The following is a 26408-nucleotide window of genomic DNA, read 5'->3' on the forward strand; positions in this document are numbered from 1 at the left end:
GAGACTTTCCAGAGTCAAAATGCATGCATGATTCCTGGAAGGATTTCAGTCATCCGTCGACACTGGCGGTGAGGGGTAGGGAAGGTTTGCTCTCACCCTTCCTGAAGCTCAGCAGATGACACGTCAGAAATCAATCAGTGTTCTCTGCCGGGCTCTAATTAACACTGAAACGTCATTAGTCACAAACGTGAAATCTGGATTGGCGATCACCTCCGGTATTCTAAATGTAAATAAAATTAGATTTAGGTCCCTTTTAATGACCTGAGGTGCTGTGGGTGATGACAGTGGCCACTGATACACTTAATTTCTTGTTAAAGAAAAAAAGAAAAACTTCCTGAAAGTTTCCCTACACTGTGTCCTTAGGGCAACAGTAGCAGTGCCCGACGGAGAGGAATGATCACAGGTGCTTTATGAATTCTGTGGTGTCCCAGATCCTTTGTTTACGTGGGCCCTCGATTCATAGAATTTAAAAGCCTGAGAGGCCTGAAATATCCCCAAAGGCAAAACTTGGCCAAAGGAATTGTGTGTGTGAGAGGGTCGGTTTCTGGGCGGTGGTGCTGGTTAAATAATAATTGATGGGTGACGGGGAGAGCCACACAGCGACTTAATGCACTCAGCCCTGTTGAAGACCACGTGGAAATCTGTTTTGTCATCTCATCCTTCTTCCTAATTGCATCACAATACATTGTATAATTCAACCTGTGTGTCACTGTCACTTCCTTCAAGGCGTCTCAGGCAAGGGGCACCACTGCTGGCTTCTTATTAACAGAGCCGGGGAATCATTTTCTCGGGTTCCAACGAAGACATCTGTTCCCCCTACTTTAAGAAAAGCAAAAGTGTCTTTTTTAGGGAGGTGGTTGTAAGGATAATTATGCCCGGAAATAGGAAAACGGCTTCAGTTGCGACAGACAAATCCATGTTTCCTGCAAGTTAAAAGGTATCTGTAGGCGAATGTGCCTGTGACAAATGGAAGATGAGAGAAGTTTCTAAGGTTTTTTTTTCCCTGTGAGCATCTGTCTCGTACCATAGGAGGCAGGTTAGACCCAATACATGTGATGAAGCCAATAGTAGCCAAACTATTAATTTTTTAAGGAGAAAGCTGATTATGGCACTTAACTGTGTCTCAAGGTTCCCAGTTCAGAATCTACTCATGATCTTAATCATGTCTCATGTATTTTCTTATTTTCGACCCTTTCTCTCTCCTGCTTCATGTTTAGCTTCACCTCCTCATCTTTTTAAAAATTTTGGTGCCGTTTTCTTTGGCGCACGTCGTCGTTTTTGTGATTTTATCGTTTCTCTGCGCTGTCTTCCCTTTCTTTGTCTTTTAAAATCCTACTGCAGTCGCCTTTCCCCTCCGTCATGTCTGTCTTTGCTGTGAGCTTGTATCCTTCGAGTACCACTCTTTTTTTTTTTTTTTGCATTCATCCTGGGTGTTTCGTTTGACTCATAACTGTGTTAGTATGTTTTGTGCCCCGTGATGTGGACTTTGAAAAAACAGGGGATCCAGAATGTGGAGCCCCGTCGCCTTCCTGGTGCAGGGAAAAGGGTGATGAAAGCCTTCTGGGCGCGCCTCCACCTTCAGGGGTGTCAGTAGCATCTCTGCTCCGGAATCATCAACTTTCTCTGCGAGACAGCTTGACGCGTTGAGAAGAAGTGACAGGTTCATTTTCCCCCTCTTTGTTTAAGCCATTTATCTTTTAGACCCTCGTCTGCCATCTAAATTGTATTGCCAATTTATTGGGATATTCACTTGCCTGGTCTCCAGAGACGCTGATTTGCATCCAACTTGAGAATCGGTGAGAAAGAAAGTTAATCATCTCTTGGCCTCTTGAGCAGATCTGCACTGGCTTTAATTGTAGCAGGTGGAACGCTTTCTCGCCAGAGTCTCCGTGCCGTTCCACAGTAACCTTGGCGAGAACATCGCCGTCCAGAAAGCTCTGCTCTTTGGAAGGGCTTTCATTATGCTCTTTGCGCATCTTGCTGCATTTGCGGTTCACCTAAGCGACGTCTGCTGCTTTTTAAACTCTGCTGGCTCATCTTAATAATTATTTGTTCCTTAAGCAAAGCGATGGTAATAAATGCTCAGTGGGATTGAGCGGATGGCCCTGAGCCTCGTAATCTTAGGCAGCAAATCAGAGGAAGGCTCTCTTCCTTCTCGGCCGGCGAGGTCCCCCCAGGGAAGTCCTTTGTCTGTAAGGTCCAGGTGACCCGTGGCGTTCCAGCCCCGGGGCCAGGTGTCTGCACCTGTCAGAGGTACCAGCTCCTGCTTCCTGGACCCTCCCCTCTGGTGGTGCTTGGAGCCTGGCGGCAGCAGCAGCCCCTCCTGCTCCCGGCTTTTCTGTTCTCAGACCCTCCCCTTCTCCCAGCTCAGGACTGAGCCCCTGCACACCCAGGTACACGTGTGGCCACATATACAATTAGTCCTCTGTTCCATCAGAATCCGCCCTCATTTTTTTTTTTTTTTTTTTTTTGCTCATCTTCGCCGGTTCCTCTGGCAGGGCATTTTGACATATGCTTCGTGCTCCTGGTCGCGTTGCCAAGTTTCCTGCTTTGCGTGGCTCCTCTGTGTTTCTCTCCCTTTTGAAAACCACCCTGGCTCTGTCACGTACACACGCCTCTCTGTCCTGGCTCTGTCACATATACACGCCTCTCTCCAGGACACCGCCGATGCCCCCCGCTCGTCCTGTCCCCAACGCACCTGTTGAGGAAGGAAGCAGGTGCTGAATCTGAGACTGCTGAGCGGAGTGAGCGGCTTGGGGCTTCTTGGCCAAGGTTGACCAGTGCTACTGCTTGAGACCTTAGTGAAATAGGTCGCGGAGGTGTGTGACTGCTCTTCCATTGGGAGCTGTCATGGGGAGGGCGAAAGGCTGATGTTTTCTCGGCGGGGTGGCTGCACACTTGTCTGGACTCCCCCTACCCCCCTCCCAGCTCTTCCACCTGGCAGGTTGCCTTGCCCATGCTAGCTGCTCTGAGACATGATGAAAGAATAAATCGTGAGTGGGGGGTGCCAGAGAACGTAGGGAGGATGCCTCCCCCGACCCAGAGAAGGGAAAAGCCAACTCCTGGCAGGACCGAGAGTGTCCTGGGACCTGCCTGGGTCACTGGCATCCATGCTGCACCCTCTGGCTCACACACGACTGGCAGGTGTCAGCCTGACCTCACCTGAGCTGGGGTGGGGAGGGGCGCAGAGCCCTAGTTCCTCTCCCTCCCCTTTGTCCCTTCTGAGAGGGTCTGTGCTGCCCATTTCCATTTGGAGACCCTGGGGACCTCTGGGTCCAAGCAGCACTGGCTCGCGTGTGCCCTGGGTGCTCAGGGCGTGTCGGGAGTGTGGGCCTGTCCCCACGTGGCAGGCCCACAGGCATTCACCAGGCAGCAGATTTGTGCCAGATGCTGGGTAGCGCGTGTCCTTAGGTTCCCTGGAAAACTGGAGCCTGGGCAGTGACAGAGGGGTGACACAGTGAAGGTCCCAGGTCCCAGGTCCCAGGTGAGGGCGGTGGCGGGGCAAGGAGGCTGGAGGAGGCATGGTGTGGGCGTGAGGCTGAGGGAGGACGAGGCAGCCCAGAGGGATGGGAGGGCAGAGGGGCTGGAGAGTCAGCATCCGAATGTCCCCCCTCCTGGCCCGGCCCTCTGCTGGGCGTCCTGTTGGCGCCCAGGGCCCACGCAGTCCCGGAGGGGTCCCCAGCCGTGCCGTTGGGAATGGCGTCCTTTCTTCCAGCAGAGAGATGCTGCTGGAAGCAGCATCCAGCCCCAGAAGCCCCACGTCCAGACTGGCCGTAGGCAAAACCAGCTGAAGGACATCTGATGCTGTGGCACCAGGACGTGTGGAAACTTACTTTTGAGAGAAATGAATGCTGCGGTCCTGTGGGTGTGGACGCGGGAACCCCATGTCCTTGGGAGGCCTAGAACCCCGGCAGGTGGTTCCTGGAGCCTGCGGCCGCTAGCCCAGCATCTGGGGCAGCTGGGACCCACACCTTCCATTGGCTGCTCTGCTTTGGGACTCAGTTGTAAGCGACAGTTTTGCTGCCAAGAAACACGTGCGAGACGGATGGGGTTTCCGGCAGGATGATTTGCTGTCCCCCTTGTCACAAATAATAACTTTATCTCAGAATTGGGTACGTGTATAAAAAATGTGAAATAGACCGCATTTGTTTCCACGTGAGTTTTTAGAAACTGCACGTTCTTTCACGTTCTCCGCCTGGGCCACGGTGGAGGTTTCCCCTGGTTCTGAAATTGTGAAATTAATGTCAGCAGCCGTGACTTTGCTCCGTCCTGAAGGTAACTGTTTATTACAGTGGGCATTGAAGTCCCCCGATTAATAGGAGCAATTAAACAATAGCTTCATTTCCAGCAAATTAACAACCCTAATAGGTAATTGCGACATAAATGAAGATAAATTTGTTTTAATACAACGAGATAAAAAGAACGCAGACAAGAACGGAATCGGAGATTAAGGATTCAGACTTCATGACTTCACGGAAAACTCGTACCCCGCCGCTAGAAGGTATTAAAGCGGGTTTGGCTTTTTAGGCAGGGCCTGTCTTGGATTCCTTTTTTTAAAAACATGTCATTGGAATGTCGTGTTGTGTGCTCACTTACCCAGGTAGCTCATCAGAGGGTCTCCTCCTCCAGGACCCTTCTCCTCGAGCCCTGCCCTGGGGCGGAGGGGCTCTCGGCAGGGCCTCCCGCCCGGTTTTCGCTGCAAGGACCCAGAGAGCCAATGCGTGGGAGCGCGCTTCCTTCTCATGCTCCCTAAGTTCATTGCATGGCCTGTGGGGTTCAGGGTCTCTCTCCTTCCTTAATGATACCCGGTTTCGTTGGAACACTCTTCTGATGGTTTATGCTTTGCATCGTTGAAACGTGGAAGGGGTCAGGCCAGCCTGGCTTTAGAAGGGTGCATGTGGTGCCTGTGGGAAGGCTGCTTTGGAGGGGACAAGGTGGCCTCAGAGAGAACTGTGGGGTGATCTTCAAGGTAGCGGCTAGTAAGCAGATGAGGGCCTCGTTAGGACAGGGGTCGCCGGTTTCTCCTTGCGGGTTGCCGTGCCAGCAGGAAGCCCGGCCGCACCTCGCGAAGTGGGACCCGGGTCCTGGGAACGGGGTGTTGGACGTCATTCTAAAGCTTTACGAGCTATGCAGAGAATAGGTCAGTGACCAAGCGGCTCTGGAAGGTTTTTAACTGGGGGGGTTTAGCTAAAATGACGTCACTGTGTTTATATCCCCTTGCATGAGAAAGAGCTCCTTTTTGGTAGCTTTGAATCATCAAACGATGTGCAATCTGCCTAGAATGCTACGTCCCGCTGCGTTCCCATTGCGGCTCAGTGGGTTGAGAACACGACTAGTGTCCATGAGGTCGCAGGTTCGATTCCTGGCCTCCCTTAGTTGGGTGAAGGATCCAGCATTGCTATGCGCTGTACTGTAGGTCACAGGTGCAGCTCGGACCTGATGTGGCTGTGGCTCTGGCTGTGGCGTAGGCCGGCAGCGACAGCTCCACTTCTGCCCCTAGCCCGGGAACGTCTGTGTGCCGCATGTGTGGCCCTAAAAAAAAAAAACTACATCCCTCGAGAATATTAATCACGCGTACGTGTGGAGTAACGGCAGCCCGAGATAGGCCAGTCTCAAAAGACAACAACCGCGTGCTTCTGTCCGCTGTGAGAGCTGGGCTGAGCCCGGACCGTGGCAGCTGGGTCACAGCCCCTGTCGCCCACCCCTGCGTCCACACCCCTTCCCCACACGCTCCCTTCCTTTGTCCAGATGGAAGACCCGCATCTTACGAACCACATCAGGTGTCTTTCCCAAGTGTGGATGCTGTCACTTGTGCCTGACTCATTTTGACGGCTCCCCGTTGCGTTAGGGCTGCCGTCCACGCTCGTTTGTTCCTTGACCCGCTTGGCCACTGCTGGTTGAACATCAGGTCCCCGTTGGCCCCAGGAAGATAAATGAAGCATCCTTTAGCGTTGCCACAGCGGAGCCATCTGGACGCCCGTGGAATTGGCCCCTTGTCTTGGAACCTGAGCCGACTGGACTTTCCAGTTGGCGACAGAGCTTGGCAGGATCTGCGCAGGTGTGTGGGCTGTGGACCCCTGTGGTTCACCGATTGTCCTTAAGCGTCGAACAACCCAGGAGGCCTTCCAGAATGCCCATCCCCCGTCCCGCCGCCTCCTCCCTCTCTTTCATCCTACTAGTTTTTCTGGCATAGCTTCCTCAAGGCTCAAAACTTAGAAAATAGGAAAACAAATTTTGGAGAGGGGTAGAGGCTTGCCAACAACACAGAATACGTCCCCTTTAACATTCATTAACTTTGAGAAAAATTCTACTTCATTTTTTTTTTTCATTCCTAAGTCACAAATTCAGGTACATAGATAATTTAGTAATTAATTTCTACTTAATTAACAAGATAGTTTAATGATCACCCAACTGTAATTTAAAACTGAGTTGAGACATTAGAGGACCTTTTATTTGTTACTGGAAAATTTATAATCCCTGGTGGTTTTAATTACTTACAGGGGTTCGAGGGGTGAGCCCTCCCAGGTTCCAAGGGACAAGCCTTTCGGTTCAAGTCCAGCTGGTGTTAGCTTTGGAGATAAGGCATGCCATGAACCCCCACTCTCCAATTGTGCTCTGAAAATATTTTTGTGGGAGTTCCCATTGTGGCTCAGCAGGTTAAGAACCCATCTAGCATCCATGAGGATGCGAGTTCAGTCCCTGGCTTCAGTGGGTTAGGGATCCATCATTGCCGTGAACTGTGGTGTAGGTCGCAGATGCTGTGTGGCTGTGGCTGTGGCACAGGCAGCTGTAGCTTGGAGTCAACACCTAGCCTGGGAACCTCCACATGCTGCAGGTGTGGCCCTAAAAAGGGAAAAAGAAGAAGAAAGAAAGAGGAGGTGTTCCTCTCGTGGCGCAGCGGAAACAAATCCGACTAGGAACCATGAGTGTGTGGGTTCGATCCCTGGCCTCGCTCAGTGGGTTAAGGATCTGGCGTTGCCGTGAGCTGTGGTGGAGGCCAGCAGCTGTAGCTCCAATTGGACCCCTAGCCTGGGAACCTTCATATGCTGTGGGTGTGGCCCTAAAAGGCAAAAAAAAGAGAGAGAGAAAAGAAAGAAGGAAAGAAAATGTGGAGTCAAATTAGAGCCTCGAGCTAGTTGATCTTTGTGTCTGTCGTTTGTAAACATTTAAGCTGTGACTTTAATAGATGTACCGTCCTTTAGACCCACTGTTTCGTAGTCGCCTCGCCCCCACTGGCCTCCAGGGGCTGCACGCGGCTTTCCCAGCAGCCAGACGACCACCCTCTCCCTCCAGTTTGGCCTGATTCGCACTGTCTCTGTTTGGCATCCAATCTCGTGACTCTGTAAAGTCCGTCAGGCCTACCTGCTCCCACAGTGCCATCCTCAGCTGCGGCCCCCACTGCTCCCCGGTCCCCACAAGCCACCTGCCCCCAGTGCAGCCTGAGTATGTGATGCTCCGCTCTGCTCTTTCCAGAAGGGGCCGCGCTGGTCACACAGCAGTGCTGACACAGCGGGAGCGGGTGTTGAACAGGATGCCGTCACGTGGATGTTAAACTAACGCAAATCACGGGAGTTCCCGAGTGGCCTAGTGGTTAAGGATCTGGTGTTGTCACGGCTGACTCTGGCTACTGCTGTGGTGCAGGTTCGACCCCTGGCCTGGGGACTTGCACGTGCTGTAGGTGCAGCCAAACAATAAACGTAAAAAGCAAGTCGTTACAAAGCCGGCTGATGAGTTAGAGCTTCTCCATACTCAGCAGACTGGGGAAAAGTGAGGTGAAAGAGCGGCCGCTTCTTGGCCTGATTAAGAAGCCTGCGCCCCCTCGGGGCCTGTCCCGGGAGGAGGTGGGGTTGCGGCAGCGGAGGAAGGCGACGGTGAGGAAAGGATGGGGCGGGAGGGACCGTCCGGCCCTTGTCCGAGGTGCTGTCTGGTGCGATGTCGGGGCAGTCCCTGTGGCCGCAGAGGGCTGTGCTCCTGGCGTGGGCTCCCTGAGGCTGGACACCGGGTCTCACGGCTCTTCCTCGGCCTCCTTGTCTTCCTTCGCTCGGCCCACAGGTGGCACCTCAAACGCTCCCGTTAATCGACTAAGTCAAGTAAGTGATTTAAACCAGAGGAGAGCTTGCTGATTAAATTTGCTAACACTCATTGGACTATGCCCAAAATGTCATATTCGTTAATGAAATTTTAAAAAGCTTAATTTAAGCGCTTAATTGTGGATGTTACAGATGCCAGGTGGTACCCAGCAAAGAGGAGAGGCCAGGTGTCAAAGACACGCCCTGTCCAGGGGCCTCGCCCTGAATGAAAGCAGAGAGCAGGAGGCCAGAGCCTGCTGTGCATTATTACGGAGTTGCTTGCTGTGTAACCTCTGTGTGCCGGGCACTGGGGGTCCGGGCTGAAGAGCAGGGTTGCAGCCCTTCAGTGGGGCCCTGACTGTGTGTGTGGATGTGCCCACAGGTGGGCAGTGGTGCCCACTCGAGGCCTGGGAAGCATGGGGCTGGCACGTTAGCACCTGTGGGTGCAGGCCCCCCACGGAGGAGCCTGGCGCTTAGAGAAGAAGGCGCCCCCAGGAGAGCTGGGGCCCGACACGGCTTCTGAGAGGGGGAGGCACGTGCTGGGCCGCAGAGACAACTCGTGTCACGGGATTCCGACAACTCAGTGCCCTGTGGCAGCTGCGGTGGGTCTGACCGGCTTGGAAGTGGGGTGGTGAGGCTGGGGCTGGGCAGCGAGGCTGGGGGTGGCCGTGTTGGGTTGGAAGGGATCCTTGTCCTCCCTGGGGTTCTGATCCAGTTAAGGAATGAGACCCTGGAAGATCAGATGATTTATCTTTTATTAGAAAGTGGGCTAGAAGACGGGCCGTATCTGGGCGTCCTCCTGTGGCATCGAGGAGAAAGAGCCCATTTGGCTGAGGAATTGCAGTCCCAAGCGGGTGGTGACAGGAGCCGTTGCAGAACTGTCAGCAGAACAAGGCCAGTGAGGGGAGCCCTTCCGCAGGTCGCCCTGCAGCGTGTTCTTCAGGCTGCAGTGTCTTTGGGGAGCAGCTTTGGAAGCGTTTTAGGAAAACCAGCCTTAGGAAGATGAGGTTGGATCAGGGCAGCGGCCGTGCAGGTGCATCTTTAAGAAATTCTGAAAAAAAAAATTAAAGGACTTCCCGTCGTGTGGCTTAGCAGTTAATGAGCCCGACTAGTATCCATGAGGATGCAGGTTTGATCCCTGGCCTTGCTCAGTGGGTCGGGGATCTGGTGTTGCCATGAGTTGTGGTGCGGGTTGCAGACGCGGCTTGGATCTGGTATTGCTGTGGCTGGGGTGCAGGCCTGCAGTTGTAGCTTTGATTCAAACCCTAGCCTGGGAACTTCCATATGCCATGGGTGTGACCCTAAAAAGACAAAAAAGAAAAAGAAATTCTGAGAGTTCCCTAGTCTGTGGTAACAAACTTGACTAGGATCCATGAGGATGCAAGTTCGATCCCTGTCCTCACTCAGTGGGTTAAGGATCTGGCATTGCTGTGAGCTGTGGTGTAGGCTGGCAGCCTGGGAGCTTCCACATGCCTTGGGTATGGCCCTAAAAAGACAAAAAAACAAAAAAAAAAAAAAGAAAAGAAATGTTGGGAGCAGAATCAACCTATTATGTCTCCTCTGTACCTGCCCCCCTTGGGGCGGGGGCACAGCTGATGGAGTTGGACCGTCGAGGTGGGGGGAGCACACAGACTTCAAGGTATGTTCAGAGGCAGAAGTGGAGGTGGCATCGGCCGTTCTAGAAACAGGAAGGACACGCAGCAAGGCTGCCGACGTGCGAGCCGTCCGCATGGAGCTGAGAGGGCCAGAGAAGCACGCCTGGGAGCACCCGCATCTAAAGAGCCAGTGGAGGAGGCTGGAAGGGGGCTCCAGCCAGGAGAGGGGCCCAGGGAGTCGGATCCCGGAGGAGGGAAGCTGCCCAGCGGTCAAGCAGGATGCCACCTGGCTTCCAACTGGTCCCCAGCCACCTCGGCCATGGCAGGTTCAGCCAAGGGGCCGGAGGAGATGGAAGCCAGGTTGCAGTGATCCAGTGACCGAGGATGGGGACGTCCGGGGGGGGGGTCTGTGGGGGACAGGGCAATAGGAGTTGCCAGTCTGGGGAGTGGTTCAGAGGTAGGAGACAAAGGGGGGAAGGGGAGTCGGGGAAGAGGAGGGGGAGGGGAGAGGAGGGGGAAGAGGGAGGAAAAGGGGGGATGGGAGAGGAGGGGAGAAGAGGGAGGGGAGGAGGAGAGTGGGGGGAGAGGAGGATCCCCCAGGTACCTGGGGAGAGGCAGGCCTGACCCCCCAGGCGCCACCGGACCCATTGAGCACACATGATTTGAGAAACAAGTAGAAGCGGAAATCGGGCATTGAGCCAGGATTTAGTGAGGTCTCATTCGGGAGCTGTCTGAGAGCCTTATTTTTACCCACTCATTAAAAGGTGCCGTATATCATCTTCCAGGAGGAAATTAAAAATTTGTAGGGAAAGTCAATGTGTGACTCACTGTTCTTGTTGCTTAAGTTCTTAAATAAACTTTTTAATTGAAGAATGAAAACACAGAGAGTTCCCACTGTGGCTCAGAGGAGACAAATCTGACTAGAAACCATGAGGTTGCAGGTTCGATCCCTGGCCTTGCTCAGTGGGTTAAGGATCCGGCGTTGCCGTGAGCTGTGGTGTAGGTCGTAGACGCGGCTTGGATCCTGTGTTGCCGTGGCTGTGGTTGGCGGCTACAGCTCTGATTGGACCCCTATCCTGGGAACTCCTAAATGCTTCGGGTGTGGCCCTAAAAAGGAAAAAAATAAATAAATAAAATGAATGAAAATATATTTATGAAAGTACACCTAAGGGTACAGCCCCCCCCCAAAAAAAGGATCTCGAAGGCATCACCGAGGTCAAGAAGGGGCCCTGCCAGCCCAGGAGCCCCTCATGCCTCTGCCGGGCACCAGCAAGGTGCTTCCTCAGTGTTGAAGTTTCTGCGCTGTAGAGATGGTTGAAGGGGCTCGTCAATTATCCAGACAAAATTTCAGAGTTGTGAAAAGAGTGACATACATTCACTCATGCGTTCATTTTTTAAAAATTCTTGAATGTATTTAATTTTTTCTTCTCTTTTCTTTTCTTTTTTTTTTTTTTTTGGCTGTGGCTTGTGAAAGTTCCCAGACTAGGGATCGAACCCGCACCAAGCCATGGCAGCGACCATGCTGGATCCTGAACCCCCTGAGCCATGAGGAAACTCCTAAAATTTTCTTCCGTCCAGTTTCATTGAGAGGTAACTGACGCACAGCCCTGGGTAAGGTGTACAGCGTAGGGATTTGACCTGCCTCACGCGGTGGTCGTCACGGTTTAAGTGGAGTGAACACCCATCATCTCACATGGATACAAAATCAAATAAGAAGGGTTTTTTTCTCGTGATGAGACCTCTCTTACCTTTCATAGGTAACACACAGCGGTGTTAATAGCTATGTTTCTTACACTCTCCGAGGAAGTGGCTTTTAAGACGACACCGAGTACGCATGTGGAGGTATCAGGAGGCTAATGAGGTTGCTTAGTGTCTGGTAAAAGAGCAAACATTTTCAGCATATGTCCATGTCAGCCTTTCAGACGTAGGCTTCGTTCCTGCGGCAGCTTGATAAGGATGTACGCCACCAAAATGGGAAAAGCATTGCATGTCAATGATACAAATCCCAGCTGCTTCTTCGTGGGCTTTTATTTTTATTTTTTTCTTTGCACGGGCTGCACCTGTGGCATAGGTCAGTTCCCAGGCTAGGGGTCCAGTGGGAGCTACTGCTGCCGGCCTACACCACAGCCACAGCAACGCCAGATCCTTAACCCTGAGCAAGACCAGGGATTGAACCCACATCCTCATGGATACTAGTTGGATTCATTTCTGCTGAGCCACCACGGGACCGCCCAGATTCCAGCTGCTTTTAAGTAAGCTCAGGTGATTGTGATTCTGTTCAATTCATTCATTCATTGCATGAATTTCTATAAAATATGTAACCTATTCATTTGTGGAGTGATCAGGTGCAGCAGAAAACTCGGCGATTGTCAGAAGGACCAGCCAGCACAAGCTGGGGTGTGACAGCCGCGTGTCAGGTCTCCTAACACTTGCGTTCCCGCGTCCAGCAGCAGTTGATGGCGCGGGGGGGCCAGCGGTGCCCCCTCCCCTACAGATTCCAAGTCCTGGGACTGCTCTCGGCCGGGGTCCAGTGCAGCTCTGCGGCCCGCGGGGCACAGTGGGCTCCCTGGTAGATCTTCGTTTTGTGGAGGAGACGATGCCTCGTCCTGCAGCACAGCGGCTTTACCTCTCTTCCCTCCTGTCTGTCTGTTTTTCCTCCGGACATCACGTCCTCCCATGCTTCTCCACTGAGTGGCCCCCGCTTTTACGGGTTCCCCCCTAGTTGTGAAGCAGCCTGTGTATTTCAGAACAAAATGTTTGTAACTCGTTTCCTTTCTTCCACTTGCGTACAGACCTAAAACTCACAGGGAACTAGGGCGCATAGGGTTAAAATTGCTCGTAAAGTTTAAACACGTGCTGGCGGTCATGAGAAGTTGCGACTTCATTTTTTGGATGATGAATGATGCAGCGTGATACTTGAGCGGACAGAGAACTTGAGGCCCTCCTGTGTGGTTCGTGCTTTGGGCGGCCCTGTCCGTCGTGCTGTGAGAGGCTTTCACGGGAAAAGTTCTCGCTGCTCGGCAGCGTTGGTCTTTCTAGGTTCCACGTGGAAAGGAGGGAACAGGCCTTTGCACGTGGGGTTTCGAAAATGAGGATTTTCATCACATGTGTGACTCGTCTGAGAAAGGCCTTGAAGGAGAAAATATTCATTGAAAAGGTCTCAGGTTCTCTGAACAGCTTCAGCCTGTTTGATTCTGACATGTGCGCTTTTTCCATCAGACTGAAGACGAAATCCGGCGTGGTCACCAGCAGTTAGCATCTCGCCAACAGAAACAGGCACTCTGAGGCCAGAGTCGAATACAAATGCATTAGGGTTGATCGTAAAAAGCAAAACAAAACAAAAACAACAATAAAAACAAAAAAGACACAGCAATTCTTTTGCTCTTAAAAAAGAAAAAAGGATGCGAGTTCCATCTCTGGCCTCCATCAGTGGGTTAAGGATCCGGCGTTGCTGTGAGCTGTGGTGTAGGTCGCAGATGTGGCTCAGATCCGGCGTTGCTGTGGCTGTGGTGCAGGTCAGCAGCTGCAGCTCTGATTTGACCCCTAGCCTGGGAACCTCCATATGCCACGGGTGTGGCCCTCAAAAGACAAAAATAAAATAAAATAAATAAAATAAAATAAAATAGGAGTTCCCATCATGGCGCAGTGGTTAATGAATCCGACTAGGAACCATGAGGTTGCGGGTTCGGTCCCTGCCCTTGCTCAGTGGGTTAAGGATCTGGCGTTGCCGTGAGCTGTGGTGTAGGTTGCAGACAAGGCTCAGATTCCGCGTTGCTGTGGCTCTGGTGTAGGCTGGCGGCTACAGCTCCGATTAGACCCCTAGCCAGGGAACCTCCCATATGCCGCGGGAGCGGCCCAAGAAATAGCAAAAAGACAAAAAAATAAAATAAAATTAAATTAAAATAAAATAAAATAAAATAAAAATCTTTTTAAAAAAGGAAGGAGTTCCTGTCATGGCTCAGTGGAAATGAATCCGACTAGTATCCATGAGGTTGCGGGTTCAATCCCTGGCCTCAGTCAGTGGGTTAAGGATCTGGCGTTGCCGTGAACTGTGGTGTAGGTCACAGATGTGGCTCAGATCTGGCGTGGCTGTGGCGTAGGCTGGCGGCTACAGCTCCAATTCGACCCCTAGCCTGGGAACCTTCATATGCCCTGAGTGAGGGCCTAAAAAAGCAAAAGGAAAAAAAATAGAAGAAGAAGAAGAAGAAAACTGGCCATCACCCAAATAATCCTCATCTTAATTTACTTTGGGCCTTGGCATTTCAGTTCACCTGTAATGACACATTTTGTGGCTGTTGGAATCTGATCTTAGATTCTATTTTTGCGTTCACATAATGATTTTTAGGATATTCTACTGTGCATCCTCAGAGACCCCAGATCAATACGCCAATGGTTCCGAAATGACAGAGTGTTGCGATATTCCTCTGTAATTTAAACGTGATTAGCTGATGACGTTATGGTCAATACGCTACGGGGAGATAAATTAATTGACATCATCCTTTCAGGATGATGAGGGGGCCTGTTGGAGGTGGGAGGTAACTAATGAAGCCGCTGCTTCGTCTCTGAGCCATTTTTTATGTGTTGCGTTTTCACTTCATCATATTTATGCTCTCATTCATTTACACGCAAGCCATGAGCTGCGGACACACCAGTTCGTTATTAAAATTGTATTCGTTTGGAAAAGAAATTATCTGCAGACCCTCGGTGAGCTCCCTGAGCATTGTAACCTCTTGCTAGGGACCGTGATGTGGCCCTTTGCAGGGGTCTCTTTAAAAACAGCAGCTATCTGGGCCAAGGATTGACTCTCATTGAACTTAATTACAGCTGGTCCCCAAAGACACACATCTATTCAAATAAAAGCTTTAGTTATTCTCCTGTAGTGACACCTATTGGTGTAGGAAGAGTTTTATAATTGTCGACTTCCTTTCCAATTAAATCCAATATGCTTTATCAGTGAGCCTATTTGCCAAGAGAAGTTATGGCTGGTTGAATTTAGATTTGTATTGATGAAGATAAACTCCCAACGTGTGTAGCAATATATTTAAATAAAAAAGTCTCGGATATAATTACATATCCTTGACTATAATTCTGTGCCGTAGCTTGTAGGGTTCAGAGGGATCCTTTAGGCTACGCCAAAAAAGAAATAGGTTTTTGATTTTCAAGAGGGTTTAGTTTAAGTTACCCTGTCTTATTTAGGATTATTTTTGCTGCAAGTAACTGGGGAGGGGAAATCCTGTTTTTAGGATAATTTAAACAAGACAGGTGCATATTTTCCTGTTTTACATACAAGGCTTCTGAGGTGGCTGGTCTGCTCAGGGCTGCTGAGCCAGAGAACAGCCCTTTCTGTCTTGTGTCCTGCCACATGTGGCTTCCATCCCAAGGTCACTGCCAGGGCCACAGCCACCGTATGGGCTTTTCACACAGCAAGAAGGAAAAAGACAGAAGGAAGGAATGGGCCAAGGGCAGCTCCTTCAAGGCCGTTTCCTGGATGCCTGTACAGGGCCCTCCTGCCGCCATCCCGCTGGCCAGGGCTTGCTGGCGTGGCCACCTTTGCCAGGCTGCAGGGGAGTGGACCCGGGGAGGCCCCAGGAAGTGTCATGGCTCTTCTGGCAGTCACGTGCCCACCTAAAAGTCAGGCGCTCTATTCCTGCAGAAGCAGGGAAGGGCCAGTGACAGGCAGCCCGCCTTCTCTGCCACGTTCGCTGTCCTTGGCAGCCAGCCTCACGTAGACTTCTTTTGTCTCCCTGTCCGCTAGTTGCCCAGAAGATTGTTGCCACAAGGAAGAAGCAGCAGCTGTCCATAGGACCTTGCAAGTCGCTCCCCAACTCCCCAAGCCACTCGTCCGTCTGTTCCGCACAGGTGTCTGCCGTACACATCAGCCAGGTATGTCGGGCCCGCGAGGGGTCTTCCCCAGGAGAATGCACCTGCCAAAGGGTGTTCTCAGCCAGTGCCAAGGTGCATTCTTTTTATTTTTTTTTCTTTTCGACTTTCTAGATAACAGCATGTTGGTAATTGACTTCACGTCTCTTTCAGAAACTGCTGTGGCCAAGTGATTTTTATAGGACTCATGCTTTAATATCTCCCATCGTCGCGCTGCCTGGGTTATGAGGCATGCTGGCTGGAGCGGAGGCGTGGGGTGGGCACCACCGTCTCTGCTGCTCATTTAAATCACCCTTGTTGGTCCTCATTCCAGCTGCTTGTAGGCTGAGCACTTTGGGGGGACTCTGGCTAATCCCACTATAGGCTTCGAGGTGATGTCAGCCCTCTTTTAATTACCATCTCCCTTGGGCCCCAGAGAAATTAGTACTTTTCTGTGGCAACGTTTCGCTCCATTATTTACTTGGAGGCCAACAATGTAACTGTCACTTGAGAGGAGGTAACCAGAAACCTATGAAGGAACCTGTTTGGGCTTATTTTTGCCTGCCCTTGTGTTTATGGTGAACGTTTCTTGGACGGGTGTTATAGTAGCCCTTTTCATTTATTTATTTTTGGGCTGTGCCCCTGGCGTGCAGAAGTTCTCTGGCCAGGGATCGAGCCTGAGCCACAGTGGTAACCCAAGCCACAGCAGTGACAACACCAAGCGCTAAACCGTCAGGCTACCAGGGAACTCCGCACTGGTACTTGGTAAATGGATGTGGTGAGAAGGCTTGGCATCAGGCTTCGGTTGCGTGAGGCAGTCAGGAAGTGTGTTTACAGGGCAGCCTAGGAAGCTACAGTCGGGGGTGTTACGGTCTCCACTGCGGGCATCTTTAATCCTCTCTCCACCTTGAATATCTTCCTGAAGCAGTCACATTTCCAAGATGTCATTTTCAAAATGTGAATTTTGGTCCTACCGGGCAAAATTGTGCTCTTTTTGCCTCTAATCTGGAGCAGCGAAGGGACCCTAGAAAACCACTTAGTTCAACCAACTCCTTCCTTTTACAAGGAAATAGAAAATAATTACATTTTACCCCTCAAAGGTTTTTTAATTAAATGATTGCGGCTTCTCTTTCTCAGTCCCTCTTCTTAGATGAAGCAGTGCCGAGCTGCTCAGTCCGTTCTAGAATGAGAGGGCACACCCCCCGGGGCCGATGGTATCAGCCCATCAGCACCTGTCCCACCGGCCTGGCTGCACCTGTTCCCTGGGCCCTGCCGGCTTGAGGGCAGGTGGTGGGTTGGCTCCGGGGGCGGGTCCTTAACAGAACCTCGGTTTTCAACTGTTTCAGACAAGCAATGGCGGTGGGAGCCTGAGCGACTATTCCTCCTCCGTCCCGTCCACGCCGAGCACCAGCCAGAAGGAGCTGCGCATCGACGTCCCGCCCACGGCCAACACGCCCACGCCCGTCCGCAAGCAGTCCAAGCGCCGCTCCAACCTCTTCACCGTGAGTGTCCGGGGCTAGGCTTCGCGGGCTGCGGGAGAAGGTCCCCTGTGTGTGTGTGTGTGTGTGTGTGTGTGTGTGTGTGTGCATGCCCGCCCACCCGGTGTCTCAGTGACAGCGTAGCGCCCAAGCCATGTTAAGCAGAAGAGCCCCGAGTTCTGGGGGGTCAAGCAGTTGCCGGATGCGAAGATGCCTATGTTGAGCAACCCGGGCGTTTCTTAGTTGCAGGGAGTCCCGCCGGCCTGAGTCAGAAGCACAAAGCCAGGGGGTTGAATCAAGGTGACTGTTGTCCTGCCTGGGTCTCTAGCCAAGACCTGTCACCTTGGGGAGGAGGCGACAGACTCTGCCGCAACTCCCAGACGTGCGCATCCAGCCGGTCCGATGAGACGTACAAGCCATGGCCACCCCCAGTCCCTTTCCCTCCAGGCTGGAGAGCCGAGCATCGCCCTGGGGTCTTCAGAGGCTCGCGGAGAGAGGGCTGTCCGCCTGGACTCTTCTTAGGGTTCCGTGGGGCGTTTTTAAAAAAAACTCTCTCGGCTCCCATTTATGACCTCAGAGTCTGTGTGTGGGGCCCAGGCGTTTGTAGTTTTTGAAAGCTCCCTGGGCGGGTGGGATGCAGAGACCTCTGAACCACAGAGGACACAACAACGCAGCTGCCCTGTCCCTTCCCGGACGCACAGCAGCCCTGACCCGTCAATCACAGGGGCCTTGGCAGCTGAGCCCAGAACTCCGAGCACGGAACTCCAGGCAGAGCTACTGCCAAGTGACCGGAGTCATTTGACTCCAGAACGTTGTCCCCTCATGGACTGCGTCTGTGCGTGACAAGGACGTGCTTTCACACCAGGGTTTCTCAGCCTGGTGGCTTTGCACTCCCAGAAATGTGGCAATTTCTGGAGGAGGTCTGAGTTGTCTCAACTGGGGTGGAGCGGGGCGGGCAGGGTCCCGCAGACACCTCGTCTGGGCAGCAACCATGGAGCTGCCCACATCCTACCGGGCACACAGGGGGGCCCATAGCAGAGACGGTCCAGCCCCCAGTGTCAGGGTGTCCTGTTTAAACCATTCGTTGCTGACTTAGATGCACACAAGCGTTCAGTGTTTCCTGTCTCGAGCGAAAGGAGGATTCTGCAGGGGTGGCCGGGAGTCTGGTATCTGGTCCACTGCCCTTATTGGTGGGTGGCGTTCCCGCTGGTGAACAAGGCTGCCAAGGGGGGTAGGCCCCACCCTCCAGCCCGCCGCTGCTGTCCCACCAGGTGGTGTCTGTTGCCGAGGTCTGTTGCCAACTGCGTACCCCCCGCCACACACACACACGCACACACAACTCTTCTTTCCTTTGCTCCTGGCTGTGTGCCCCGTGAGTGCGGGCCAACGCTGTTTTTGAAGATCCGACAGGCCTAGTGCTCACCTCTGCTGCCAGCGGCTGTTTGGCCTTAGACAAGTTGCTTAACCTCTCCGAGCTGGAAACAGGTTGCAGGGAGGCCGCTGGGAAGACCCCTGTAGGAGGCCGTCTTTGTGGCCTTGCTTTCGTTTTTATCTCATCCCCCCGGAATGACCTCTGTTGGTGCAGAAGTGGTCACAGGAGGAGTGCCTGTTGTGGCTCAGCAGGTAAAGAAGCTGACATCGGATGCAGGTTTGATCCCTGGCCTCTCTCCGTAGATTAAGGATCTGGTGTTGCTTCAGCCTGCAGTGTGGATCACAGATGCAGCTCGGATCTGGTGTTGCCGTAGCTGGGGCATAGACCGGCCATTGCAGCTCTGATTCCACCCCTAGCCTGAGAATTTCCAAATGCAGTAAAAAGAGAAGGAAAAAAAAAAAAAGTAGCTGTAGGGCTGTGTGATAGACTAGGAGGGACATATCTTAGGTTTCTACAAAACACGGGTGACTGACATGCTTGCATCTGTTCATGAATGTTTTACTGTGGAGTTTCTTCAGACACACCAGGAATAACCATAGTCACCTTAATAGCACTTCCTGGCTCATCCAACACCTGTATTACTGCTGTACGCCCAGGTGGGGTCCAGTCGAGAAGGTGTCACCTCACAGAACAGGCTGTGCGCTGACTCACGCCCAGCGGACTGAGAAGCCCATTGGCGAAGATGTGGAGAGAGAGCCGTGATGAGGGCACAAGCAGAGCAGGAGGAGTCGGGGCTCTTGAACTTGGACCAGCGTATCTTCTTTCTGTATCTTTGCTGCTCCTTTTAGGGTGTGACAGGAAGGGGGGACACCCAGGCTCACGACACCTGCGAGGGGTCACATCTAGTGGTCCTCGGCTTTGGTTTCTATTTAAGGCAAGAGGTGAGAAGCCAGGAAGTATCTTGAAAATAGGGCTGTTCGGAGTTCCCTCTGGGGTGCAGCAGGATCCGCGGCGTCTCTGCAGCGCCAGGGTGCAGGTTCGATCCGCAGCCCGGCACAGAGGGTTAAAGGATGTGCCGTTGCCGCAGCTGCAGCGCAGGTCGAAACTGCGGCTCAGCTCTGATCCCTGGCCTGGTAACTCCCTGTGCCTCGGGGCGCCGCAGATAGATGAATACGTTAATCAACGAATGAATAAAGAAGGCTGCTCCCCGCAAGCCCGTCCCCATCCCCACCCTTTGTAAGGGCGGCTCTGGAGTTGGAATGTGCTGGAAAACAAGGAGACGAGCTGAAGGCAGGGAATCGAATTCATGGTGACTCCGGTGACACAGGTTTCCTCCTCCTCCTCTGCGTCCCCACGGCCTGGTTCGTCTTCTGTCGGAAGCAGGCGTGACCACCGTCCGCCAGCATCAAGAGGAAGGGGCTGGAGGGCGCGGGGGTCTCTGCCTGTGGAGAGAAGCGTGGAGCACCGAGGGCTGGGGCACCCTCCCTGGTGCTGGAGCCGTGCACGTGTCTATGCACTGCATCTGGGCACCAGGCAGCGGGGGGGGGGGGGGGGGGGGGGGCGCCGTCCGGGCCAGAGCCCCTAAAACCGCATCCTCATGGTGACTGGACGCCCCGTAATAAATGGGGATGATGAACGTCATAATTAACGTGTCTCGTGATCCAAAGGCCCTGCCGTGAAGCCGGGTGGGGTCAGTGCTTGGTCTCTGTGGGTGAGGGAACCACGTGAGGGTGACCCATTTTAGGAGCTGAATCCAGCCTGGAACGCTGTCATTAGCGGCTGCGGGAATCAGGGTCATGGAAGAAGCCAGCTTTCCCGTGGGTTTGCATCAGGGCATTTCGGGAAAAGACGGCCGAAATCCTGTGTATCCATCATTAGTGGGCCAGAGGTGGCAAAGCACGAGGATGGTGACCAGTGACAGTGACGCGCGGGCCTTTTGAGGTGAAGAGCTTAGAAGTACCAACTCCACTAGGTGTCAGTGTCATGCAAGGAATGAGACGAGGCAACTTCCTTGCAACATTGTTACCAATTAAGAAAGCACCTTCTCCTTGTGACTGGAGAATTGCACCTGCTCTTAAATATGTGCGATTTCATAGGCTGGCGGTTGTTGGTAATTACTAGCTGAAATTGGCAAAAAGTGTATTTATTGAAAAGTGTGTGACAGGAGGAAGGAAGTGCCATATGCGGAACAATTTTCATGAATAAAAACCCACGCGGGCTGGGACGACAGTGCCCAGATGAAGCAGCACACTCCTCTTTCATCAGATCCTTGTCAAGAGAACGGAGTCAGTTAAGTTAGACACACCCCATTTCTCAAATACTGTGCTTCTAACTTGTATAAAGTGACCTGTAATATACCACGCTGGACTACCATTCTTCAGCCCCAGATATTTTTGTTTGCATATATACACATTTTTAAGCAGAAATAAATCACACACGCCTTTGACAACGTGGCACAGACTTTAAAATCCCTCCTGGAGTTCTGGCACAGCAGGTTGAGGATCCTGTGTCATCACTGCAGTGCCTTGGGTCACGGATTTGAAGCGGGTTGATCCCCGATGCCCGGCCGAGGAACTTCCAAAAAAAAAACCTCCTATAACAGCAAATTATGTGTTATTTATGGCAGGAATGATACTTCACTAATGAAGCTACATTTTATCTAATTTTGCTTATTTCTTTGGAAAAAAAAAAGATGATTGTTTTGAGAAAAGAAATATCAGAAGGCCGTATCCATTCAATTCCTTGTTCTGTAATCCAGGCTCTTGGAAGGACGGGCTTCGTGCGTAGCCCCCGTTTGTTTGCATGCGGTTACAATGTTCTGTTAGGAAATATTTTCAAACATAAAGGAATGTTTTTTAAAAATGCACGTACTCACTATGCAGCTCATCAAATACAAGTCTTTTTCTGCCAGTGCTGCTGTTGCTTCTTCAAGGTCAATAAACCAGTCATAGGTAAACGGGAGCCCTCCAGCCTACGCTCCCCCTGCCCAGGGATCAGCATACACTTGGGTTTGGTGTCTGTTATCTGTATCCGCGTCTTAAGCCCACTCGGGTATGTGTCCATAAACGGTACGTTGCCCTGCGTTGCCTGTTTTCAAGCTTTTCTAATCCGGGTGTGGCTTCCGTGGGATTTTTCATGCCGACACCCCTGTGCGGAGCCAAGCATACCCAGTAACCAAAGCCTGTGAAAAGACCTTGCCCAGCCCCTAGAGGCTCTGTGGGAATAAGGCAGCAGAATTGGTGGTGTAAACAGACCTGTCTGTCTTTGGTAAGGAGGGGCACGCGGACTCTCTTACGGTGTGTTCCTTTGACACACTCCTCGGTCGGGAAGGGAGAAGCAGGTTTCGGTTTGGTGGTGACAGCTCTCGGCATCGATGCTCCCTGTCCCTGTCAGCCGGCAGCTGGCGGGGTGTCCCTTCCTGCCGTCTGTTACCCCGGGTGGGAAAGTTAAACAGGTCTCTAAATAAAGGAGAGAGGAATTAGCTCATCCCGCCTTGCTGTCCTCCGTGTTCGCTGTGTGCGGAGGCTGCACCGTTGCTGTTCTGGCTCGTTCCCAACCTTCTCTGGTGGGTGTGGCAAACCGCTGTTAGGTTTCTAGTTGTGCGTCCTGCTGGACGCCTTGCACACTCAGTCCTGACCCACGCAGCGGGCACCCGGGGTGGCTTCGGATGTGACTTCACGGAGCCGGTCCGGCCGTAGATGCAGCTGTGCTGTGGGCAATGGAATCACAGAGGCGGCAGAAACATCGGGAGAGCTTCCTGGGAATGTATCCAGGCTGCAGTGGTGTACGTCCAGTGGGTTCGTTGAAGTCCCTTGCTGGGTTTCGGTGTTAGGCTGTGCACGGTAACCTGTTCTCCCAAGAGTCACTGTGGGGCGGAAATAGGGCAAAACCCCTTTTGCTTAACAGGTTGTCGCTGCTGCCCTTGAAATTTTAGTTTTGGGACTCGCCCCACCAGGGTGTCAGAGCCGTAGGGAACTTCTGTTGCATTGTGGCTGCGAAGGCTCGTGCCAGTTTCCATCTCATCCAGCTCGGGGTGAGAGATCCAACACCGAGCTGGGTTCTTAATCCTGCGTCATGTGGAGTCTGGAAATGCCACCCTGACAACAGAGTGGCTGTGGGGACAGATGTGCTGCCTTGAGGAAGACGTTAATTTTTTTTGATGTTTGTTTTGTTAATGATTCTGGTTAATAGAGAATAATGAAGATGGATTCCCAGATTTAGAAACAGAGAAGTCGCCAACTTCTGAAAGTCCCGCTGATGGTCTCTGTTGATTTCAAACAGGTCTAAATGTCATCCCGTGGAGCTTCGAATCTCCTTTTGCCAGTAATGACCTCAAGTTCCCGTTTCCCCTGTGAAAGGAGATGGGAGGAAAAACGAATTTAGGGCCGTTACTCGGCTCTTCTCCTAGATTATTGATTACGGAATTAAAGAGTAGGGCGAACTCTGACCTCCGGCTACCATGCATGACAGGGGACTGATAAACCTCTACTTCCTTCCTAGCCCAGAGGTTAAACCTCCTGTTTTCTGTTCTTCTGCCACTTGCTCTTTGCTGCTCATTTCATTTCCTGTTGCCTTGTTCTAGGCTCTGAGCATCCTGAAGGAAAAAAGTGCAGCTGCACTTAGTAGGTATTTGGTACATGTCAGGTGTCTATATCATTGTCAAAAAAAGCCTGTCTCGTAACGAGCCCACGTGTGCACGGCAGATCCAGGCTCATATCCTGGGAACTTTTCTTCTGTAGGTCTGATGACATCGCCCCCTTTAATATTAAAAAAGAAAAAAAAAAATCAGTGGCTCCACCTCACACCCTTTGAAACTGGATTTCATTAGCGTCTCATTGCCACGCCGGACACCACAAAGTCTGTTCAATTCCATATATCATCTCAGATTTGAAAAGCACATGAAAATGTTTCTCCATTTTCAATATTGCGTGAGTAATGTTCCCATTGAAAAGTAATGGAGTGGAGTTGTCACTTGTCAGCATCATTATTAAGGAGGACGAGTCTCAGATCTTTCTCTCATAATAAAATAAATCTGTCAGAAAATCATTGTGCTCACACTTTCTCATGCCACCAAGAGATGGTGACGTCGCGGTGGCGTTCCTTCAGTGTCCCCAAGTCACGGTGTGCCGGGGATCCGGCTTCCCTGGGGCCACCGGCGCCACCCTCCCCCGCCTGTCACCGGCTCCCAGGCGGTGCACCTGCGTCGACAGTACGGCCAGGAAAAGTGTTCAGGAACTTGGCAAAAGCAAGCCCCTCGTTTTTCTCCAAAGTGCTGACGTTTTGCCCCAAAAGGTATTTTCAACCTTCCCCCCATTTGTTATCTGTTGTGATACCTTACACCAATTTAACTTTGATTTTGCTCTTTGTAACCATCCAGAAGCAATAAAAAGGGGCATTAATGGCACCTTGGCACAAATCGAGGGTACACTGCTAAATGGCACAGCCGAGTCGTTAATAGAATTTTTTCATCCTTCAGATGTTAATTAAATATATACATTCGTGTCATAGTTTCCCAAACATACAGTGAGGAGCCCTTTCCTCCTCGGCTGGGCTCACTGTGGCCTCAGAGTGTCTTTTCCGTTGGGCGTTTCTTTCCTGTATGGTCCATTGGTTGCCAGTAATTGAATTTTGAACTCTGCACAAGAGAATAAAAAGATAATTTTGCCGTGGAAAAGTAGGAAGAAAAGTTTAGCAGATTCCCTGTAACGTGCTGGCTCTCGGTGGAGGTGGCCACCTCGGCCACCTGCTCCCGGGATGCGGGTGTGCCCGCAGGTACACGCGCAGCTCACCCAGGGCTTCGAGGCGTGTGTTTGGCCGAAACGGGGCAGATGGGGGCTCACCTGCGCGCGCCCGCGGAGACCCGCAGCCCTTCCCCAAATGCTAACTTTATTTTTGCTTCGCAGTCTCGGAAAGGGAGTGACCCAGACAAAGAGAAGAAAGGCCTGGAGAGTCGGGCAGACAGCATCGGGAGCGGCCGAGCCATCCCAATTAAACAGGTACGTGCTTCCCCTTCCTGGTCCGCGGCGCTGGAGACACACCCTGGGTCTCTGCTCGCTGTGATGCCGGCTCGCACGCCAAGGTTTGTTTGATGTGCTCCGTTGATGAATGTAGAAGTCACTCACTTGACATCAATTAGGCGAGGTTCCTGTGTGTATTAAAATAGGATCATTAGAATAAGAAGAGGGAAAATGTAGCAACAGATCTAATGAAGTGCAGTCTGCCCGCCTGCATATGGAGTGTGTTTCGAGGCTGAGCTGGCTTCAAAGGCTGCCTTTGTAGCTCGGCTTTGATTGGGCCGCCGGCCGCCGGTCGACAGGGGTAAATCAGATCGCCATACAAGAGCCCCTTGTGATCACAGGAACAGCCCGCCGTGGCCCTAATTTGCTCTCGCGGACGGACATCTGAACACTGTTTCAGGCTGGTTTGTGACAACGAGGCAATTAGTTGTGATAATCATAGCCGGTGTGTCAGCTGTGCGCTCTTGTTTGTAATTTGCTAATGAAGGAATTGTAACTTTGATTAGGTTCAGTTTCATTTAGACCTTATTATATAAAGGAACATTTACAGCTGTAATGTGGGGCCTTAATTAAACTTCCTCATTACACAACAGGACTCGAATGCAGCCATTTGTTCGGGCCTGTGATGCTAGCCTGGACGAGGTTTGCATCAGCCCGGAACCCAGGCACCCCATTACTTTCTGTCTCCGGTAAAACGGGAATTCACGTCATCTATTTTGCGGTTCCACTTCCCGGGAAAATAAAAATAAGGAGTTCAACCCGGCCGGCCCCGAGGCTTCTGGAAGTTTCATTTTCGGTGTGTTCAAGAAGGCCAGCTGATTCAGAGTGCCTTCTGCTTGCGCGGGGAGGGCCTCTGTGGGCAGGAGAACAGCCCTGCTTCTCGAGAACGGGTCCGTGGCTGATGTGTTCCCCTAGGGGGCGGCTCTTTGCCATCCTCTTCTGCGGGTACCTAGACGGTTTTACGAATTCCCTGGGAAGTCACGTTGGCACTGGCCACCCTGCGCAGGGGCTGATGTCTTGACACAGTACAGTTTCATCCACCCGAAACAGTAGGGGGCAGCTCTGGCTGGGGGCCAGGCAGTGTCTGCGTGGAGATGGGAAGAGGGACAGGTCAGGGGGGGTCTCAGCACCACAGGTGGGGCCAGAGCCAGGGGGCCCACGGGGTTTTCACTAGACACGTTCAGATGCTGGGCGGCCGATGTGGGGGCTGCACGGGGGAAACGTGAAAAGTCCCCTCCCCTCCCCTTTGCTGTCCTGGCTCTTAAACGGCCCCTTGACGGTCAAGGCCACAGACGCAGTGGCGTCGTCTTCCTCCCTGTGTTTGTGTGCAAACCTGACTCGCCACGTCAGGTCGTTTCAGTGTGTCACTTCCCTTCCGTTGGTGCTGTTACAACCAGAATTGCACAGAGTCGCTCATCGCTTCTCCCCTCATTTAAAAACTCGGTCCTGGGACATGTCCTCTGGGGAAGAGGGGGACTTCATACCGGACTGCTGGCTTCCCCCGTCGCCCATGGGCTACACTGGGCGTGCTGGTGTCCCTGAGAGCTGGGCAGCCCCTGTGTCACTGGAGCCTTTGCTCAGTTTGTATCCTGCTCCTCTGTGGAGGGACTGGCTCTGCAGGCCCAACTCGTGTGTGCCAGCTGGAGTTGACCGTGACCATGGAGCACAAAAGGGGGATTCCCCAGCCCCCCAGCCCTTCCCTTGGGAAGGTTCAACACAATCTAGTCGACTGAATCATGAGCTAATTTCCTAGGGATTGTGGCTCAGGTTCCCCGTCCCTCAGAGCCACCCCGACATGCGGCCCCAGACAGGCACCTCCTGGAGGCCACCCCTGGCGGGCCAGGGTCCCCTCGCGGCCAATGTGCCTGGCCTCGGGTTCCTGATCTGTGAAATGGGCTCTGGGCAATATTGCATCCTTAGGAAGACGGGGATGTGGAGATGCCAGAGAGAAACGTTAGATTTTGGCAAACCCCGCATTTCCGAGGCGTGGTGCTCAGGACGCCCGAATCGGAACCTCG

At 52.3% G+C, this 26408-nt stretch overlaps 1 protein-coding gene across 16 annotated transcripts in view; it reads left to right on the forward strand.

Moving 5' to 3' along the window:
- AGAP1 (ArfGAP with GTPase domain, ankyrin repeat and PH domain 1) overlaps positions 1-26408 on the forward strand; it is a 558467-nt gene that overhangs the window by 250728 nt on the left and 281331 nt on the right. For all 16 annotated transcript variants that reach the window (XR_014829145.1, XM_021075539.2, XM_021075540.2 and 13 more), the window contains 3 exons: positions 15420-15547; positions 16870-17025; positions 24277-24369. Coding sequence is in view for 15 of the 16 variants with exons in the window: in XM_021075539.2 (XP_020931198.1) it covers positions 15420-15547; positions 16870-17025; positions 24277-24369 (377 nt within the window). In the remaining variant the exon portion in view is untranslated. The remainder of the gene's footprint in view (positions 1-15419; positions 15548-16869; positions 17026-24276; positions 24370-26408) is intronic.

Source organism: Sus scrofa, chromosome 15, assembly GCF_054392235.1.
Source record: "Sus scrofa isolate SSC_HxYL_T2T_F1_AM1 chromosome 15, Sscrofa_HxYL_maternal_Yorkshire_Landrace_v2.0, whole genome shotgun sequence".
Classification (NCBI taxonomy): Eukaryota; Metazoa; Chordata; class Mammalia; order Artiodactyla; family Suidae; genus Sus; species Sus scrofa.